This window comes from Aegilops tauschii, chromosome 7 (genome assembly GCF_002575655.3).
Source record: "Aegilops tauschii subsp. strangulata cultivar AL8/78 chromosome 7, Aet v6.0, whole genome shotgun sequence".
In the NCBI taxonomy this organism is placed as follows: domain Eukaryota; kingdom Viridiplantae; phylum Streptophyta; class Magnoliopsida; order Poales; family Poaceae; genus Aegilops; species Aegilops tauschii.
Window position 1 is genome coordinate 499,957,120 of NC_053041.3, and position 21,426 is coordinate 499,978,545.

Genomic DNA, 21,426 nt, shown 5'->3' on the forward strand with positions numbered 1-21,426 from the left:
CTATCAGTCTCAAATCTGTTCTGTACAGTCTTTTTTTGTACAGATACATTTTGCACTGAGTTTCCTGCCATGGAAACTTGAAAAATATTGCACTATGTTCAATTCATTTCCTCCCCATCTTTCTTCGCGTCCATGCTTATATTTCCCATTGGAAAATCAGTTATCCAAAAAGGTAAGGGCAACGCTGGGTTTCGATCCCAACTTGGATGGTGCTATCTTTTCCCATGGAATTTGTGCCACCCAGGATTGACTTGGACCGTCATCTGCTGAATGCTGCACCTTTTATCGTAACAGAGTCTGGTATCCATGCAGTGCCTCCAAGCAACACACTCTACGGTACGTAGCTCGCGTTAAATACTGCCATGCCATCCACTGCCTATAAATACCAAGCACGCTGTACACTTGTAGCCATCAGTCGATCAGCCAGTCAGCCAATCATTCATCCATCCGGAGAAGAAGAGTGAGAGATCGACAGTAGCGCGCGCGATGGGGAGGAACGGCAACCTGTGCTGCTTCTCTCTGCTGCTGCTGCTTCTCGCCGGATTCGCGTCCGGCCACCAAGTCCTCTTTCAGGTACGCACGCTCATGGTTCCCTTTTGATTTATGTATTTGTTTTGTCTTAGTTTGTTTTTCCGAGGAGGAAAAGAATCTGAGCTTAATGGAGGTTTGTTGGTGGCATGATCTTGTTGCAGGGCTTCAACTGGGAGTCGTGGAAGCAGAGCGGCGGGTGGTACAACATGATGACGGGCAAGGTGGACGACATCGCCGCCGCCGGAGTCACGCACGTCTGGCTGCCGCCGCCGTCGCACTCCGTCTCCACCCAAGGTCCTCCTCCTCCTCCAGTCTCTCCCTCCCTCTTCCCACTAAATCATTCGTGTCTCAACATCTAGAGGCAACAGAAAAGGAGGGAAGGAATCATAGAGGCGTGGCGTGGACAACATGCTAAGTTTGATAGCGATTTTAAAAAGATATTTATACTAGTGACGAGAAACTAAAACGGTCGACCTGGGTGCAGGTTACATGCCTGGTCGGCTCTACGACATCGACGCGTCCAAGTACGGCAACGCGGCGGACCTCAAGTCGCTCATCCGCGCGCTCCACGGCAAGGGCGTGCAGGCGATCGCCGACATCGTCATCAACCACCGCTGCGCCGACTACAAGGACAGCCGCGGCATCTACTGCATCTTCGAGGGCGGCACCTCCGACGGCCGCCTCGACTGGGGCCCCCACATGATCTGCCGCGACGACACCACCTACTCCGACGGCACCGCCAACCTCGACACCGGCGCCGACTTCGCCGCCGCGCCCGACATCGACCACCTCAACGACCGCGTCCAGCGCGAGCTCAAGGAGTGGCTCCTCTGGCTCAAGAGCGACCTCGGCTTCGACGCGTGGCGCTTTGACTTCGCCAAGGGCTACTCGCCGGAGATGGCCAAGGTGTACATCGATGGCACGTCCCCGAGCCTCGCCGTGGCCGAGGTGTGGGACAACATGGCCACCGGCGGCGACGGCAAGCCCAACTACGACCAGGACGCGCACCGGCAGAATCTGGTGAACTGGGTGGACAAGGTGGGCGGCGCGGCGTCGGCAGGCATGGTGTTCGACTTCACGACCAAGGGGATATTGAACGCCGCGGTGGAGGGCGAGCTGTGGCGGCTGATCGACCCGCAGGGGAAGGCTCCCGGCGTGATGGGGTGGTGGCCGGCCAAGGCCGTCACCTTCGTCGACAACCACGACACAGGCTCCACGCAGGCCATGTGGCCATTCCCCTCCGACAAGGTCATGCAGGGCTACGCATACATCCTCACCCACCCCGGCATCCCATGCATCGTAAGCAGATGAACCAGCTCTCAAGTGAGAAACTCAGCTGTCACTGTCAGTCTTGCACACATTTCTTCAACTGTTTGTCTCGATGGTTCGCAGTTCTACGACCATTTCTTCACCTGGGGGTTCAAGGACCAGATCGCGGCGCTGGTGGCGATCAGGAAGCGCAACGGCATCACGGCGACAAGCGCACTCAAGATCCTCATGCACGAAGGGGACGCCTACGTCGCCGAGATCGACAGCAAGGTGCTGGTGAAGATCGGGTCCAGGTACGACGTCGGGGCGGTGATCCCGGCCGGGTTCGTGACCTCAGCTCACGGCAACGACTACGCCGTCTGGGAGAAGCCAGGCGCCGCGGCAACACGGCAGCGGAGCTGAAGTCTCCACTGATCCACCATTCGATCGAGCATGAATTTTCTGAAGTAGGAGTCATGATTCACTTCTGCTGTATTCACGCAGATACTATGATTAACTATGTATACTTGTACCCAAAATTGATGAGCCATACGAATTGCTCACACGACTGTACTAAATAAAGTACTGAGGATACGAAGAGATTTAATAAATTCGAGTTTGTACCATCTGTGTTGGTGCATCTGGGAGGGTGACTATCAGATGGAATGATGGCATGTTTTCTGCTGATCTGCTATTTCAAAACAAGTACTCTGTCTGTCAGCTCTCAAATCTCGAACGCATCTCCCCCCCCCCCCCCCCACACACACACACACACACACACACACACACACACACACACAAGGGCTTGAAATAGCGCCGCTTGGGGCCAACCGGCGATAAAATCGGCGTGAGGGGTCGGGTTCCCAGCCGAGCCCCCAAGTTCGCCTCCCCAGCCGCTGATTTCGGCGCAAATTAGTCCCAAATTCGACACAAATTCACAAACTAATTTTTATCACATAATTCATCACATAAATCAATACAAATCAAATAGTTCAACGAAGCAAACTCATAATTCAAACACAAATTAATACTCATAGTTCAACGAACCAAACTCATAGTTCATCACACAACGAACTAGGCGTTGCCCTTGAGCCTCCATAGGTTATCCACCAGATCGTGCTGCAGTTCTTGATGCACCTGTGGGTCTTGGATCTCCTGATGAATATTGAGGAAGGCAGCCCATGATGCCGGTACATGATGTGGGCAAGAGGACCCTGTCTGTAATATGGTTCGGTGTCAAACGCTGGCTCTTCCTGCTCGCTCTCAATGATCATGTTGTGCAAGATGACACAGTAAGTCATCACTTCCCACATTTGAGATTTCGACCAGGTCAGAGCGGGGTACCGGACAATAGCAAATCGAGGTTGGAGCACACCAAATGCCCGCTCGACATCCTTCCTGCAAGCCTCCTGACACATGGCAAAGTAGGAGTTCTTGCCGCCTGGCACAAGATTTGAGATAGTCTTCACAAATGTGGACCATCTCAGATAGATGCCATCTGCTAGGTAGTATCCCTTGTTGTAGTGGCACCCATTGACCTCGAAGTTCACCGGAGGAGCCTGGCCTTCAACAAGCTTGGCAAAGACATTCGAGCACTGCAGTACGTTGATGTCATTGTGAGTTCCTGGCATACCAAGAGAAGGAGTGCCAAATCCAGAGGTCCTGTGTGGCCACTGCCTAAGTACCACACTACAAGCTCTTTTGATGCCTTTGTACATCCCCTGCCAAGCAAATGGGCAATTTTTCCATGCCCAATGCATGCAATCGATACTTTGAAGCATCCCAGGAAATCCTCTTGCTGCATTATGTGCTAAGATCCGAGCAGTGTCTTCAGCATTGGGCGATCGCAAGTATTGTGGTCCAAACACTGCCAGCACTGCCCTACAGAACTTGTACAAACACTCAATGGTGGTGGACTCGGCCCTGCGTCCATAGTCTTCCAGTATATCACCGGGAGCTCTGCATGCAAGCATCCTCATACCTGTCGTGCACTTCTGGAGTGAGGAGAATTCAACTGTGCAGGTGCAGTCCTTCTTGCAAATGAAGTAGATGTCGAAGTCCCGGATGCCATTCACAATCCCGAGGAAGATCTTTCGACTCATCCGATAATGGTGCCGAAATACTTTCTCGCCGTGCAGTGGAGCATCGGCAAAGTAGTCGACGTAGAGCAAGCAATAGCCTCCAGTCGATGCCTCTGCTTGCTCTTACGGTAGCCCGGCGTCGAGCCACCTCGCCGCGGCTTTGCATTGTTCGTGAACAGGCCGGCGATGAAAGGATCGATATGGTTGACTAGGGGGGGGGGTGAATAGGCAACTACCAAATTTTAACAACAGTTACAGCAGTTTTTACACTGCAGCGGTACAACCGCTCATGACCCCGGTACAACCAGGATTCATGGGAATGCTGCAGTAACCCTAGCAAGCGGTACAACCGACGGCACGAGCGGTAGTACCGGTTAACAATGAGTAACTAGACCAACCTCTCGCTTACCGCTCAACAACCGCTCTGAAGACAGAAGGGAGTCGCCCCTATGGGCGCTGGTCGAGTGGTAGTTGCACCGGAACTACCGCCTAACCCTGGAACTGGAGATGACTAAGTCGAGAGCGGCACAACTGCTCGGGACACCGGTAGTGCCGGTTTAGCAGAGAACAACTGGGCCATCACCGACCAAGGACCGCCCCATCACAGAACAAAGTCTGGTGGTTGGGCGGTACCTGGCCGGTACAACCACCCAGGAAGCATCTCCTGGGTTTTCCGAGAGCAGAGGCGGTACCACCGCCCGGGGGAAGTGGTACTACCGCAGGGCATGTACCTGGGAGGTGCAACCCTAGGGTATCACCCCTGGGGCGGTGGTTGAGCCGGTATAACAGGGCAGGCGGTACAACCGCCCTGGAGGGCGGTACAACCGCTAGGAGGTAAAAACACTGGTTTAGAAGGAAAAGGGGACCTCTCTCTACTCAAACGGAATGGAACGGTGGGTGAACAAAAATGTGTACGTGCATTGATTCACGCAATACCTTCCGATGTGGATTCCCTCTTAATAGTACGGGTTCCCTACGACCAAAGAAATAAACACGCAGACAAAACGCCGTCTTCGATCTTTTCCGTCCAGAGGGAATGCCTAATCATCTTGTACCCAAACATAGAGTACCTGGAGATCTTGGCACACGATTAGACCACAAAGAGAGTTTTCATCATCACCAAAAACACAAAGATGGGAAATGCCCTAACAATCATGTGACACCCTGGTTTTTGCCATCATGATTTTCCTTTGCCTTTTTTCCTTTTTATTTTGTTTTTGAGTTAATTCATTTGGACTTAGCACTTGGGCATTGTTTTGATTTTCACCCAAGTGACCCATCTCACCTCTCACAACCTCTCTTGACCTCTCATTCATCCTCACATTGCTTTGGAAAATTTTTCTTCTAAGCAAAATATTCATTTTCACCCTGAAAATGGAATATTTTCACTTTCACTCCAAAGCAACCCTTCTGTTTCTTGCCCACGAAAATATGATAAAATTCCCACACACCCTTTGGACAGTGCCTCATCATCCTATGCGAAAATATCAAGTGGTCATGTGGCCCAATATTGTTAGGAAAATTCATTTGCATTCTGACCAGAAAATGCAGTTTGTACAGCAAGTGCATTATTCCTTGATCTTTTGGAGCTGAATTTTCTTGAGCATCATTACCTTAGTAACCTAACACTAAACCCCAAAGCTCAGCTCCTAACTCTTTCGTATTTGATCACAAAATTGGCCACAAGTTTATGTCCAGAAATTTTCAGTAAGTGTTGTGATCAACTCACTCATCCTGGTAGTTGGTTCGCTCCTTTCATAGGCTAAACACTCCACATTCGATAGCCTAGACAAGGTTTGGCATCACTTGGGAATCACGATGGCACAGTGTGCATGGTGACTGCGTGAGGACACGGGCTACAAGACGCAGTCGACGTGCTCTGAGCTGCGCCCGAGCCTCTGTTGAGCTCGTGCTCGTCCTAGTGTTAAGCCCAGCATGCCGCACTGCGCCACCAGCCTCGTTTCACCACCCCAGCACCCTCGCTGCCGCTCGCCGATGCCGGAGACTCCGCAGCGATCATGCACGCGCCACGCCAGAGGAGCACAGTCCCCGTGCTCGAGTCAGTGCCCTCCCGTGCGTCCTGTGCTCGTCCCCGAGCTCGAATAGTGGTCGCGTGAGCCCTGGCCACTTCCCTATCTCTCACTAACGCCCCTCGTTGATGTGCGCCGCTTCCAGAGCTCTCCGGCGGAGCTCGAGACCCCCTCCCCTCCGCCTATAAATAGAGCTCCTCTCTCGCCGTTTCCAGCACCACACCGCACTCACTCAACCTCCACGACAACGTAGGAAGCCGCCGCCCAGCCAGGCAGGCCTCTGGCCGCCGTTCCCGACCCGAGCTCGCCGGCGATCCCTTCCTGCCGCCCCCACCTCTCCACTGCTCCTCGAGCTCGACCCATTTCTTAGGCAACTCCCTGGTGAACCACTAGAGCTAGCCAACCCCCCTGGAGCCCCCGGAGCTGCTTGTTCTTGCCGGCGTCTTCTTCTCCGACGAGCTCCGCCCGTTGCAGCCGCTGGAGACAACCACACCGACCTCGTCCGTCCACCTCTCGCCAAGCTACGGGTACGTGCGGGTGCGTCGTAGTCTTGCGTGTCAATCTATCCCTTCCACGGTGGCTGCCGACCTCTCCTCGTCGGAGAAACGCCGGCGACGCGCCGCCCCTCCTCTGTTTCCCTCTCTCTCTCTCTCTCGAGACCTGACGCGTGGAGCCCGCTGTCAGCCTCTCCACTCACGCCCGAAGTGGTACAAGTGGAGGCATATTCGCTGGAATACGCCATCGACGTCACCCCACTGGATTTTCTATTTATTCAAATTTAAATGATTTTGACCAGAAACTTTGACCAGCCATAACTCCCAATCTATAAGTCCAAATGAGTTGATTCTTTTTGCATTGGTTTTGTATTGAAATATTCTAGCAGCACACCAAATTTGAGATTTTTCCTTGCTGTCTAGAATTTCTGGTGAATTTCATAGTGGTTCTTGATATTTTCTTTTGCTGTTTTTAATTATTTTCAGAAGGAGAAACTTGCCTTGAGGAGAACCAGGAGGAGTGTGACCCTCCTCTGTGCTAAGGCAAGCCACCACAAATATTTGCATGGTGTCATTTCAATTACTATGATTTTACAACTTGAATATGGTTTATTTCATGCATTTAATCATTTAATAAATATTGCTTATGTTAGTTCATTTGTTATGCTTGACATGTATAGCTTGTTGTAGTACTTGAGTGCATGGACTAGTGTGATGCAGTATAGTTATTTTGATAGCATGACCATGGTTTGGTTATGATCGGTATTATTTTCATAAATGATTTATCATTTTCCCCATGCTAATGTCATAACTAAAAATTATTGGGTTAAAATCAGTGAGTTAAAACCAGTGTCTCTAAAGTGATTAGTTGTGCATGCAGAATGATTATATGATGTTGATCTGTTTCATTTCGGCGATATGTGGATATAGTTGCATGTTTATGGCATACTATGACTCGACTTCTTTTATTTCAAGTTAAACCTGATTGATAATTCAACTTGAACATAATGTTGATCGGGTCATGGTGCCACCGAATCGTGCTTCCCAGTGCAACCACATTTTCCTTTATGGGAAGGCCTTTATTCGGTTCGTTGTCATGCCTCTGGTCGGTGCTTCCAGCGAGGGAAGGTTATGGGCGTGCGATACCTTGGCTCAGTAAGCAGACATAACCTTGTGTGCGTGTTGTTGTTGTTATGGTACCTTGTCCCCATTTGGGACCGTTTAAGTTTTGCCACGACGGTGGCCGTGGATGTCACGGGTTGACATCGGGGCCACCCATGACTTAGCCCAGAGGGGAGATGGTCGGAGTGGCCGAGAGAGTGTCATGACAATGGGTTGGTTCTGTCAGAATGCCGTTGGTCCACCCGAATGGGAGTTCGAGGCCATGGATTCCGTGGTGTGGGTACAGTGTGATAACCTCTGCAGAGTGTGTGTTAAATCTATCGATAGCCGCGTCCTTGGTTACGGACCCAGTTTGTAGTAGGTCACACCATGGATCAACATAAATAATTTAATCTTGCACACTAAAGTTATGTGGTTGGCACTTGTTATATGATGAGATTGTTGAAACCATGAAGATGGTTGTTGTTGGAACCAAAGAGTTGGTTTCCATTGTGGTTATTGTTGGAACAAAAGAGTTGGTTTCCCTTGTGATCTGGGAGTGATCACCGTATTGATGAGATTGGTTACAAGGTAACTCGTATTGTAAGTGAGTCCGAGGGACTCGGTGCACAAGCATGTTCACTTCATGAGTAGTATGTTGAAGCATTGCATTTAACCTGCTTAATTGTCATATTATTGTTTGCCATTATGCTTTTATTTGTTGTGAGCTTGCAAGTACATTCAATGTACTGACCTGGCGTGTCATGCAAGCTTTCAGGAAAGTCATATCAGATCGGAGTGCTTCCCGTGTCTAGACCGTGTCCACATCAGTGTCCCTGTGCTATGGAGTTCCGCTTCGTCGTCGTTCCGCTGCCGCGTAGTTGTCGTGATCAAGGCCCCTTCATGTTCATTAAATAATGTGAAGGAAATATGCCCTAGAGGCAATAATAAAGTTGTTATTTATATTTCCTTATATCATGATAAATGTTTATTATTCATGCTAGAATTGTATTAACCGGAAACTTAGTACATGTGTGAATACATAGACAAACAGAGTGTCACTAGTATGCCTCTACTTGACTATCTCGTGAATCAAAGATGGTAAGTTTCCTCACCATAGACATGAGTTGTCATTTGATGAACGGGATCACATCATTAGATAATGATGTGATTGACAAGACCCATCTGTTAGCTTAGCATTATGATAGTTTAGTTTATTGCTATTGCTTTCTTTCATGACTTATACATGTTCCTATGACTATGAGATTATGCAACTCACGAATACCGGAGGAACACTTAGTGTGCTATCAAATGTCACAACATAATTGGGTGATTATAAAGATGCTCTACAGGTGTCTCCGATGGTGTTTGTTGAGTTGGCATAGATTGAGGTTAGGATTTGTCACTCCGATTGTCGGAGAGGTATCTCTGGGCCCTCTCGGTAATGCACATCATTATAAAGCCTTGCAAGTAATGTAACTAATGAGTTAGTTACGGGATGATCATTACGGAACGAGTAAAGAGACTTGCCGGTAACAAGATTGAACTAGGTATAGTGATACCGACGATCGAATCTCGGGCAAGTAACATACCGATGACAAAGGGAACAACGTATGTTGTTATGCAGTTTGACCGATAAAGATCTTCATAGAATATGTGGGATCCAATATGAGCATCCAGGTTCCGCTATTGGTTATTGACCGGAGATGAGTCTCGGTCATGTCTACATAGTTCTCGAACCCGTAGGGTTCGCACGCTTAACGTTCGATGACGATCGGTATTATGAGTTTATGTGTTTTGATGTACCGAAGGTAGTTCGGAGTCCCCGATGATATCACGGACATGACGAGGAGTCTCAAAATGGTCGAGATATAAGGATTGATTTATTGGAAGACTATATTCGGACACCGGAATAGTTCCGATGTGTATCAGATATTTTCCGGAGTACCGGGGGGTTACCGGAACCCCCCGGGGGGTTATTGGGCCTCATGGGCCTGGTGGTGGAAGACAAAAGGCTGGCCAAGGTGTGGCACCTTCCCCCTAGCCCAAACCGAATTGGACTAGGGGGGCCGCCCCCCTTTCCTTCTCTCCTCCCTCTCCTTCCCCCTTCTCCTTGTTGGAATAGGAAAGGGGGGGGGGGGCGAATCCTACTTGGAGTAGGATTGCCCCCCCATGGCATGCCTCCTCCCCTGGCCGGCCTCCTCCTCCGTCCCCCTTTATATACGTGGGAGGGTGGCACCCCAAAGGCACACCAAAGTTTCTCTTAGCCGTGTGCGGTGCCCCCCTCCACAGAAACACACCTCGGTCATATTGTCGTAGTGCTTAGGCGAAGCCCTGGGCCGGTAACTTCATCATCACCGTCACCACGCCGTCGTGCTGACGAAACTCTCCCTCGGCCTCAGCTGGATCAAGAGTTCGAGGGACGTCACCGAGCTGTACGTGTGCAGATCGCGGAGGTGCCGTGCGTTCGGTACTTGATCGGTTGGATCGCGAAGACGTTCGACTACATCAACCGCGTTACTAAATGCTTTCGGTCTACGAGTGTACGTGGGCACACTCTCCCCGCTCGTTGCTATGCTTCTCCTAGATAGATCTTGCATGATCATAGGCAAAAAAATTGAAATACTATGTTCCCCAACAGTGGTTTCAGATCCAGGTCTATGCGTAGATGTTATATGCACGAGTAGGACACAAAGAGTTGTGGGCGATAATAGTCATACTGCTTACACTACAAAAAAAGACACATCCGTGACATTTTGGGCCAAACGAATTTTTTTTCTATCATACATATGACACTTCTATGACGATAATTGTGACAAAACCCGGTATCATCATAGATGTGGTGGGCTCCTACTTATATGACAAAAAATCATGACAGAAAATGGGCTTTCCGTACTGGGCGGGCCGGAGACGCAGCTACATGACATTCTTTGGGCCGTCCATGACGGAAAAAACCGTGGTAGAAGCGAGGGCGAGGAAAATTTCGGGGAGTTCCCGGTTACGGTGGGAGGTCGGGGGCCGAGCGATGCGTGTTTCTCTCGTACACGGTGAGCGGTGGCGTTGCCTCTGGATGAATAGGACCCCGTGGTGTGGTGGAGGGCTGGATGAACAGTAGACGGTGGAGGGGTGCCCGTCGAGGGGTGGTTGAACAGGACCCCGTGGTGTGCAGGGCTGGATGAACAGTAGACGGTGGAGGGGTGCCCGTGGAGGGGTGGTTGAACAGTAGCCGGTGGAGTAGCGCGCGGTGGAGGCTGGATGAACATGAGCCCGTGGAGGCTGGAGGAGGTCGACGGTAGCCCATGGAGGCTGGAGGAGGTCGACGGTGGAGATGAACAGTATCCCGTGGAGTCCCGTTTTGCGGTACGCCACACCCCTCCCGATGAACAGGACCTCCGTTTCGACCGTAGGAGGTCCGTTTCGTCCATTTTGCGGTACGCCACACCCCTCCCGATCAACAGGACCCCCGTTTCGACCGTAGGAGGTCCGTTTCGTCCGTTTTGCGGTACGCCACACCCCTCCCGATCAACAGGACCCCCGTTTCGACCGTAGGAGGTCCGTTTCCTCCGTTTTGCGGTACGCCACACCCCTCCCGATCAACAGGACCCCCGTTTCGACCGTAGGAGGTCCGTTTCCTCTATTTTGCGGTACGCCACACTCCTCCCGATCAACAGGACCCCCGTTTCGACTGTAGGAGGTCCGTTTCCTCCGTTTTGCGGTACGCCACACCCCTCCCCATGAACACGACGCATTCCGTTGCCTCCCCATGAACATGACGCATTCCGTTGCCTCCCCATGAACACGATGACAACGCTGTTTCTACGTTCTGACTCAGGCATGTACACGAGCCCTGGCCGTACGTATGCGCGAGTAGGCGTTCGAGACCCCGCCCGCATGTACACATACGTGGCCGTATTTTCTTTCTTGCAGCCTGGCCGCTGGACGTACGTGTACATGCTACGTGCGCGCCTCTACTACGACACGTACGCGCCTCTACTACGACATGTGCGCGCCTCTACATCCACCAGTATATATGTATGTACACGTTCGCGACCAGAATGACAACGCTACGTACGCTTCGACCAGGTGGGTCCCGACTATCAGGCACTTCCTTGCCTGCCAAGATGTAGCTGGTGGGTCCCAGCAGTCAGGGGCGAATCATTTTTTTTGCCCGGACGCACTTCCTTGCGTGCGAAGATGTAGCTGGTGGGTCCCAGCAGTCAGGGGGAAACATTTTTTCATGTAATACAGTGGCCCGTCCGGTGGGTCCCAGCTGTCAGGTGGAGGAATCATTATTTTCCGCGTAATAAGGAGCCACTTCCTTGCTGCGGCCGTGGACCCAGCTGTCAGCCTCTCCACGTACAGTCCATGTCCGATGGAAGTCGTTCCTTGACCACGTTGACCACGCCTCGCCGAGAGCACCAGGGCGGTGGACGACGGCGAGGCCTAGGAAGGGGACGACGGGGAGCCGGGGAAGACGCGGCAGTGGAAGCCCGCGCGGAGAGGAGTACGAGGGTTCACTGGTTCAGCTGCGGTGTGAGGCTGCCATCGCCGCAGGGCCTGGCCAGCGGTGGGAATAGTAGGGGGCGGTGAGGCCTCCGCGGCAGTACAGCCGGCCACGGGTGGCAGGAGCATGCGGCACGACCGACGCTGCTTTGGGCGGCTGGAGCAAGAAGACCAGAGGTTGAAGAAGCATTACGGCCGTTGGATGGACATCGTACGGTCACTAGAGCTAGAATCGTTCATATTGACTAAAGTTGACAAAGGCCCCCGTCCCAGTCAACTTAGAAGGCCCACAAGTCAGCCTCCCACCATGGTGGGTCCCAACTAGCAGGGGGAGTATTCATTTTTTTGTGCGTAATAAGGAGGCACTTCCTTGCGTGCGAAGATATAGCTAGTGGGTCCGAGCTGTCAGCGGCGGTAATGTTTTTTTCGCGAAATACAGAGGCCCTTTCGGTGGGTCCCTGATGTCAGGTGGAGGAAACATTATTTTGCGCGTAATAAGGAGGCATTTCCTTGCGTGCGGCCGTGGACCCATCTGTCGTCCTCTCCACGTATAGTCCACTTCAGATGCATGTCGGTCGTTGACCACGTTGACCAGGCCGTCCGAGAGCACCAGGGCGGGGGACGACGGCGAGGCCTAGGAAGGGAACGACACGGAGGCAGGTAAGACTCGGCAGTTGTTTCCCACGCGGAGGAGAGTACGACTGTACGAGGGTTTACTGGTTCGTCTGCCGTCGCCGGAGAATAACAGCAGGTGTGGGTGAGTAGAGGGATGGCTAGGCTAGCGACGGGAGTACGGTGGGGCGGTGAGGCCTGCGCGGCAGCACAGCCGGCCGCGGGGAGGAGGGAGCAGGCAGTCCCGAGCGGCTGGAGCAGGAAGAGCAGAGATTGAAGAAGCACGACGGCCGTTGGATGGCCATCCAACAGTCACTGCTTGTGCGTCATCCTTTTTTTTAGGAAAGCCTCAAATCTGTGGAAAACAACATACAACCCATCTGCCATTATTTCTAATAATTTACATCCCATTTGCTAATTATTAAGGTTTTTTGGAGCCCATATTCTTTTTGTTAGCATTACAGCCCATATTGTGCCCACGGTTAAAAAATTATACGAAATTTTGCATATTTCGGTGCGGTCCGAACTATTTTTAATCCCGAAATTTCGACTCACATTCAAACTGATTTTAAAAATAAATGTATATCAATATAAAATCTAGCAAATTCTCCACGCATAAAAATTAATGTAATTTGAAATCTCGAAATGAAAAAAGATATTTGAAACTAATTGCCGGTTTGATGTGTTTTAAAAATGTACAACCCATTTCTCATTACTGATGGGCCATTTTCTCGGCCAGCCGAATGAAAGCTCTCCTCGTCTTGAAAGATTTGCAGCCCAACAGGCCTGACAAAGCGAATTACTTGGCAAGTCACAAAAAAACTGGGTTGTGGCCGTGGACCCAGCTGTCAGCCTCTCCACGTACAGTACTCTTCCGATGGAAGTCGTTCCTTGACCACGTTGACCACGACGCGCGGAGAGCACCACGGCGGTGGACGACGGCGAGGCCTAGGAAGGGGACGACGCAGAGCCGGGGAAGACACGGCAGTGGAAGCCCGCGCGGAGAGGAGTAAGAGGGTTCAGTGGTTCGGCTGCGGTGTGAGGCTGTCGTCATTGCAGGGCCTGGCCAGCGGTGGTAATAGTAGGGGGCGGTGAGGCCTCCACGGCAGCACAGCCGGCCATGGGAGGCAGGAGCATGCGGCACGACCGGCGCTGCTTTAGGCGGCTGGAGCAAGAAGACCAGAGGTTGAAGAAGCACTACGACCGTTGGATGGACATCGTACGGTCACTGGAGCTAGAATCGTTCATATTGACTAAGTTGACAAAGCCCTTCGTCCCCGTCAACGTAGTAGGCCCACAAGTCAGCCTCCCACCAAGGTGGGTCCCAGCTAGCCAGGGGAGTATTCAGTTTTTTGTGCGTAATAAGGAGGCACTTCCGGTGGGTCCGAGCTGACAGCGGGGGGAACGTTTTTTTTGCGAAATACGGTGGCCCGTCAAGTGGGTCCCAGCAGTCAGGGGCAAATGTTTTTTTCACAAAATATGGTGGCCCATCCAGTGGGTCCCTACTGTCAGTTGGAGGAATAATTATTTTCCGCGTAATAAGGAGGCACTTACTTGCTGCGGCCGTGGACCCAGCTGAGACTCTCCACGTACAATATACTTTCGATGGAAGTCATTCCTTGACCACGTTGACCTCGCCGCGTTCCGTTGCATGCATGCGTCCATGGGCGTGGTGCGTCCCCACTGTCAGCCTCTCACGTACAGTCATCTTCCGATGACTCCCGGTTGTTGACCATGTTGACCACACCGTGCCGAGCGCACCCAGACTGGAACGACCCGGAGATGGGGAAGACGGGGCAGTGGAGTCGCAGATGGAGAGGAGTGGGAAACTTCACTGGTTCGGGTGCGCGGCAGCACAGCCGCGGTGCCGCCCACGGGAGACAGGAGCAAGAACAGAGGTTGAAGAAGGAGCACGGCTGTTGGATTAACATCCAACGGTCCAGCTGCTAGAATCATTTGTTGATTAAGTTGACAAAGCCGTGCGTACACGTCCGCTTAGTAGGCCCACAAGTCAGTCACCAAATCTAACGTGTCCCAGCTGTCAACGGGATGAATAATTTTTTTCGCAAAACAAGGAGGCACTTCCTTCCGTGCGAAGATACAGCCGGTGGGTCCCAGCTGTCAGGTGGAGAAATATTTTTTTTCGCAAAACAAGGAGGTCTCCTGTAGCTGGTTCGAATCCAAACCTAGACTATGACTATATATGGTGCTATGCTACTCTGCAAGTAATGAAACTGACATATCCAACGTTCGCTTGTCCTCTTCTCTACTTACTCTGCCTAGCATCAGAAGGTCTGGCCGCAGCAACCATGTCCGCTGGCTGCTCGTCCACCTGCTCTTCAGCAGGCAACAACCAGATATGCGCCAAGTCGCCACCCGTACCATCTCCTGTGGGTCTCATCACACTCCCGCCGGCATGCGCACCGCAGCCGATTGCTCATCGCAACCCGCTGCTGTTGGTGTGGTGCCACTGCTGCAAATCACACAGAGTCATCCGTCGCGTCTCAACCACAATCCGCAACCCTGGCCGAGTCTTCTACAAATGCCCGAATCATGGGGTAATAATATGTCTAAGTGTTGTTCTGCTGCTTTCAGTTGCTGATTTTTTTAATAGTTTGGTTGATGATCTTCCAATTTGATTCGTGCAGAAAAGGGAAGATTCGTGTGATTTGTATTTCTGGGAAGTTGCTGATGTGGGGGAATGCAACTACGCTGATTATTTGGTTAGCCGAGTAATCCCAATACCAGCAGGTTGGGGTGTTGGACAAGTAACTGAAGGAACGACAGAAGAGGAAGATGCAGAGCAGAAGGTTAAAGATGCAGTTCCTCTGATCATGGCCAAGCAACAGCTGCTGAACGGCCTTGACAGCAATGAGGAGATGAAAGAGCTTGTGAAGATAATGGGCAAAATCGATGTGCTCTGTAGGATGATTGTCTCTTTATTTGCAGTGTATGTAGCACTCGTGATGTATTCAGTGGCTACGACATGAGCACTTGGTTGAAACTAGTAATGAATGAAACCTGTGTAGCAGGCTGGGCGTAGTGTTGTGAACATCTAATGACTTCTATTAACGGAAATCAGGGGGTATCCCTTTTGCTCATATAAATAAATAAATAGCAGAGGCCCTGTCGGGTCAGCTTTGTTTTCATTCGAAGACGTCGAACAAATTGCAGTCCAACAGCAAACTATGTCATCAAATTCAAGTTTCACAGCCAAATATGAGTACAACTAAACAACAATGTCATCATGTTTTAGTTGTCATACAATCACCAAACACATATCAGCATACATAACAAGTGATGTTCTCACAGCAAAATACTAAACAACATGTTCATCAGGTTTCAGTTGTCATAGAAAACACAATTTCACATAGTAGATAAAAACGTCTTCTAACAGGCAAATATGACAAAAGCAATGTAATCATCATCCGCAGCAGCAGCGTCAACATCTTCGCCATATGTACCAGTCTGAATCGTAATTCCCCACGGTGTCATCTTCTTCTTCGTCCTCAACGTCCTCGAACGTTGGCTTCTTCTTGATCAACTCTTGTATGTCCACAGCACGACAGGCAATCTTTTCGCCGGCGTCATTGACGTGATGGTCCTCAAAGATATTAGGAACATCTGTGTTATCTTGTACATCAGGAGCAGTGTAAGCATCATCTTGTTGTGCAACTTCATTAAACGAATTCCTCTGCTCAAACCTTTGCAATACTCTCCAGTCATCGCTACGTGCAAATGTGTCTTCCAAGAAAAATATATGTGTTGCTTGATTTGCCAAAATAAAAGGCTCGTTGGTCTGGTACGCCGCCTTGACATTGATGGATTTGAAATAATCATCAGCTCTGGGTTTTGCGATCCTGGAAAACAGGTTATACCAACGACAGCACAACAGAACCACACACCGATGATCCTCGAAACTGGAGATATACTGCAACTGAACAATGTCTGTTATGTTAGCATACATTTCAGTTGTCTCTTTGTCATACGTATCCGTGCTCATGATGGCACTGTTTTGTGTCTTCCTGCCTTCGTCTCGTGCAAGGGTGTTGTAGCGCACATCTCCAACAATGCAAGATTCATAATGTCTTACCCGAGTATCAGGACCCATTGCTAGTGAGTAAAGGGCATCATCAACTGCCTGCCCATCCTCCCGCATCTTCTTAACCTATGGTTAGAAAATAGACAAGCTGATCATCTTATGTACTCAATATATTAAAAAAACTGACATTGCACTTCAAAAGCTTACATGGTTCTTGAACCATTTTGCAAATCCTGCCATAACCAGTTTGTCAATGTTTCTTGGATTTTGCGGGAGTAACTCCTCTTTGTAGATGCTGCACAACATAGTGATCGCGTCAAACATCTAAATATATAAGAATGTGCTGCAAGTTTAGTAGATTACGATGTATAAGCTGCAGTACTGCACTTACTTGATATAAGGTAGTATCTCAGGACAGTTATTCAACACATACCAAACCATTTTGTCGACATCTTTAGGTTTGTCCTCTTGTCAACTCTTCCCTGTAACTCGAACAGAATAATCAAAAACATTGAGCCCAGGATTGTCTTCACCCACCTCTTTGCTAAGCTGATCAGCTGTTTCAATGTATTTTGAGCAGAATGTCAACGCTTCTGTAGCAATGTAGGCCTCTGCAATGGAACCCTCGGGTCTAGCTCTGTTCCTAACATAGCCCTTGAAAGTGCCTAGCCGCCTTTCAATAGGGTACATCCAGCCATACTGTACTGGACCTCTAAGTAGTGCCTCATCAGGTAGATGAACAGCCAAATGCACCATCACATCAAAGAAGGCTAGAGGATATATCTTCTCAAGGTCGCATAGGATAGTTGGTATCTTGTCTCTAAGACGCTCCAAAGCATCTATCCTGATATTCCTACTGCAGAGTTCCCTGAAGAATTGTCCCAACTCTGCAACTGCTCTGTATAAGTCAGGGCGGCCCAATCCTCTAAGGATAACAAGTAAAACCCTTTGAAGTAGGACGTGGCAGTCATGAGTTTTCAACCCTTGTACCTTGTTTCCATCTGCACTGACTCTCCTTTCAGGGTTGGAAGAAAATCCATGTGGGAATCTCACACGTGACAGGACCTCGCAGAATTCTTTTCTTTTTACCTTGTCCAAGACGTACACAGCTGGTGCCAGATCCCGTGGTTTACCTTCATCTTGCACCTGCAAATCCTTTCTGATACCCAGGTGTGTCAAATCAATCCTAGATTTTAAGGTATCTTTCATCTTGTCTTCAATATTAAGAAGTGTGCCGATAATGTTGTCACATATATTTTTCTCGATGTGCATCACATCAAGATTATGCCGCAGATCCAAATCTTTCCAATACTCCAAGTCCCACAAAGTGGACCTGCGGGTAAACAATAATCTCTCTTCTACCCTGCCACGCTTCCTTTTCCCGCTACCATTACTAGGATGGTTTCCTGGTGTAATATGCTTGACCTTCTCTAATTCCACTTGCAACTCATCGGCGGTGAGCCTCTTTGGCGCATCACGGTTTTCATGCTTTGCATTGAAAACATGTCTTCGGTATTTTCTTGGATGCAGGTCCTTGGCAAGGAAACGACGGTGTCCAATGTAATAGATCTTGCTAAGTATTGCGTATGACAGCGGATTCCTGTCACAGCGAACACATGCATTGTAACCATGTGTCGTTCGCCCTGACATAGTGCCCAAAGCCGGATAATCATGGATGCACCAAATTATAATAGCACGCAGAAAGAAATCAGCTGGTGGGCTGCTATATAGGTCTCGAGTGAGAACACCCTTCCATAGCTGTTGAAGTTCCTCCACAAGAGGCTCCATGAACAAATCAAAATCCTTTCCAGGACTTTTTGGACCTGGGATGAGCAAGGCCATCATGTAGTTTGATTCTTTGGTGCGGACATTTGGAGGCATGTTGTAAGGGATAACAAGCACTGGCCACATGCTATATGTGGCGCTCTGGTGGCCAAATGGGTTAAATCCATCTGAAGCTAAGCCAAGTCTAATGTGTCTCGGGTCAGCAGCAAACTCTTTGTGTTTATCATTGAAGCTTTTCCACTCACTACCATGAGATGGATGGCTCATTACATTCTGATCTCTGTACTCCTGGTTCCTAGAATGCCACAGTACATCCTCTCTTGTTTCAGCATCATGAAACAACCTCTGCAATCTTGGTATAATTGGAAAATGTCTCAGAACATTATGAGGAATCCTCTTCACAGCATCACCATCTTTCCATCTTGATGATTTGCATTTCGGGCATTCACTTAAGTTGGCATAATCCTTCCGGAACAGAACACAATTATTCTTACAAACATGGATCATATCATATCCAATTCCAACTGCACGAAGGAAATTCTTCATTTTACTGTAGGTGTGTGGCAGCTCAGACGCATATGGGAAAGATTCGCGGAAAGCAGCCAACATCGCATCGAATGATTTGTTGGTCATCCGCTTAGATGTCTTCACCTGAAGAAAGGTGACCATAGCTGAGAATACTGACAACTTATTTCCTGGGGTGAGAGCAACATTGCATTGTTCCAACATGCGGGCCCACCGTTTTTCTTCTGCAGGTGAAAGTTCACGGAATGCACGAGCATTTCGTAGCATTGTTTCAATGTTGGTCAAACTCACTGGCTCCGCCACCACCACATCCTCCTCCTCTTCCACATGAGCATCAGGCAGATCAAGATGGTGATCTGCTACTTCCACGTAGTCAATAACATTGACGTTCACAGCTTCACCATGATGAACCCACCTAGTATATGTGACCGACATCCCATACAAGTGTAGATGATTTTGCACAGTTGACTGGGGTCTTGTAACTGAATTCATACAACTGCTACACGGGCAGAGCATATCTGATTTTGGACCACCGTACTCAGCTCTGATAAAGTTCATGAAGTTTTCAACCCCCTTGACATATGCAGCGGAGAATCTTCGAGCAGAAGTTATCCAAGTCCTGTCCATCTGTTAGACATACAAATTAGTTCTTCTACTAGATATTACAGGAAAAACATATATGCTTTTTTATGAAGTCCAGAAAAAAAATACCTAGGTCGATGTCTAAAGCTATGGCAAGATATTTGGATGAGCAGATCTAAGTAACGAAATATATGTAAAGCTAATTCAGCAAACAGATTTGAGTGCCAAATTATGGCAGGCTGTTTCAGCAGTCAATGAGGCCGAGCACATAGCCATCAAACTATCGAAGGCCATCACAACAACAAAGATTGAGTATAAAACGGTGTAGAGATGTTTCACTTAACAGATTGGCTACTAGACCATGGCAATCTATGTCACAATAAATATATGGCAGGATATTTTAGCAACTAATCGGCCTTGGCATGCCATCTCAGCTAAGCAGATTGAGTGCAGAACAGGGCAAGGAAGCTTCTTAAGCAGAGCATATTGACAATAAACTACTTCGGCAAACAGTGAGATTAACAGCGTCTATCAGCTAACATTCAGCGCTACACCGACATGAACGGGGCCTCAGTCTAGAATGCGCGTACCGTGGGAGAAGCTGACCGCCGTGCATCTCCACACGAACGTCGCCAGCGGTGGCGGCGCTGACCGCCGTGCGCCTCCACAAGAACGTAGCCAGAGGTGGCGGCGTGGCTAGAGGACGGCAGTCTACGAGAGCGTACTGTGGGAGCGAGAGGATCGCCGAACCGCGGCACCGACGTATCGGCGCGGCGGGGAGGGCGGCTTTGGCCGAGCGAATGGAGTGGAAGGGGACAGGGGGGAGGGGGGTTTCGGGAATATTATTGGCTAGTTGGCCGATGGGCGGTTGAATCGGATTTGGGGGGAATTTTTGAGTGTGTGGGGGGGGGGGAGGATTTTCGCGTGGTGGGCGGGGGGAGTTTGGCGCATGGTCAGTTTCTCCAAGTGCAGTCCCACGTGTCAGTGAAGAGGCAAGCCGAAGCGCTTTCCGTTTGCGTGAGCCGTGTGCAGGACCGAACGTGTGTGGGGTGCAATGCGACCGCGACAGGAGTGCTGTGAGTGTACCGCCTTTTTTCCTTTTAAACTAGGTGCTTTGCCCCCTCAAAAAAAAAATTTGTTGCTTCGCGCGATCCATCGATACTACTACTAGTAATCCGGTAATCCCGACTAAAACGGCGCGGCCGGGTCTTTTCCCGCGCGATATGCTGGGAGGTTGGCTTAGTTGGGTTTTTCAGGACGAGTAATGCTACACCTACGTAATCCCAGTTACGTAATTAACGTAATGTGAAACATGTGAGCTGTTGATTGTAGATTGGGGGGAGGGAGGGGCCCACCACCATGAAAATCAGGGGAGGAGAGAGAGAGGCAATTTACGTTAACCCTTTCGTAGGTTCCCGTAGATGTAGAAAGATGTGAAATGCGTGAATGTGTAGTGGATGTACTATTGGAGTGCCTAAGATAGTTTGTGTATGTATAGACCCTATGTGTTTATTTATTTCGCATGTTAGATTTGGCTCGGTTCAATAAAAAGCAGAGTTGGTGATGATGGTGTGCCTGTCATCCTACAATATAGGCCGTCCGATCTATATCTAACGGATAGGAAGGAAACTATGACAATTTACCCGCACTCCTCTCCACATTTGCAGATAAGGCTTTCCCTCGTTCATCCTTTTCTCCCACAAGATCTTGATCTTCCGTGCAACGCACGGGCATCTTGCTAGGACTCCTACAATATGTATATTATTGTGAAAGTTCATATACACCGGCCGAGATTAATGCAAACACGGCACATTTTCATTACATTCCGAACTTTTATAGGACAGAAAAATAAAAGAAACCCGACCCTATACCTATTCTACGGCGGCGACCGA

The 21,426-nt window shown here is 49.7% G+C and overlaps 1 protein-coding gene across 1 annotated transcript; it reads left to right on the plus strand.

Moving 5' to 3' along the window:
* The first annotated feature begins 322 nt into the window (after positions 1-322).
* Positions 323-2,405, plus strand: LOC109744351 (alpha-amylase type A isozyme). The gene is made up of 4 exons (XM_020303460.4): positions 323-573; positions 693-825; positions 1,016-1,830; positions 1,924-2,405. Exons 1-4 carry the CDS (start codon positions 487-489, stop codon positions 2,200-2,202), a joined length of 1,314 nt encoding a protein of 437 aa, XP_020159049.2. The 5' UTR covers positions 323-486; the 3' UTR covers positions 2,203-2,405.
* Positions 2,406-21,426: the final 19,021 nt, after the last annotated feature.

Coding starts and splice junctions, on each gene's coding strand:
- LOC109744351 (XM_020303460.4), top strand. CDS start 487: ATGGGGAGGAACGGCAACCTGTGCTGCTTCTCTCTGCTGCTGCTGCTT. Junction 826..1,015: donor GCACTCCGTCTCCACCCAAG/GTCCTCCTCCTC, acceptor ACCTGGGTGCAG/GTTACATGCCTGGTCGGCTC. Junction 1,831..1,923: donor ACCCCGGCATCCCATGCATC/GTAAGCAGATGA, acceptor GATGGTTCGCAG/TTCTACGACCATTTCTTCAC.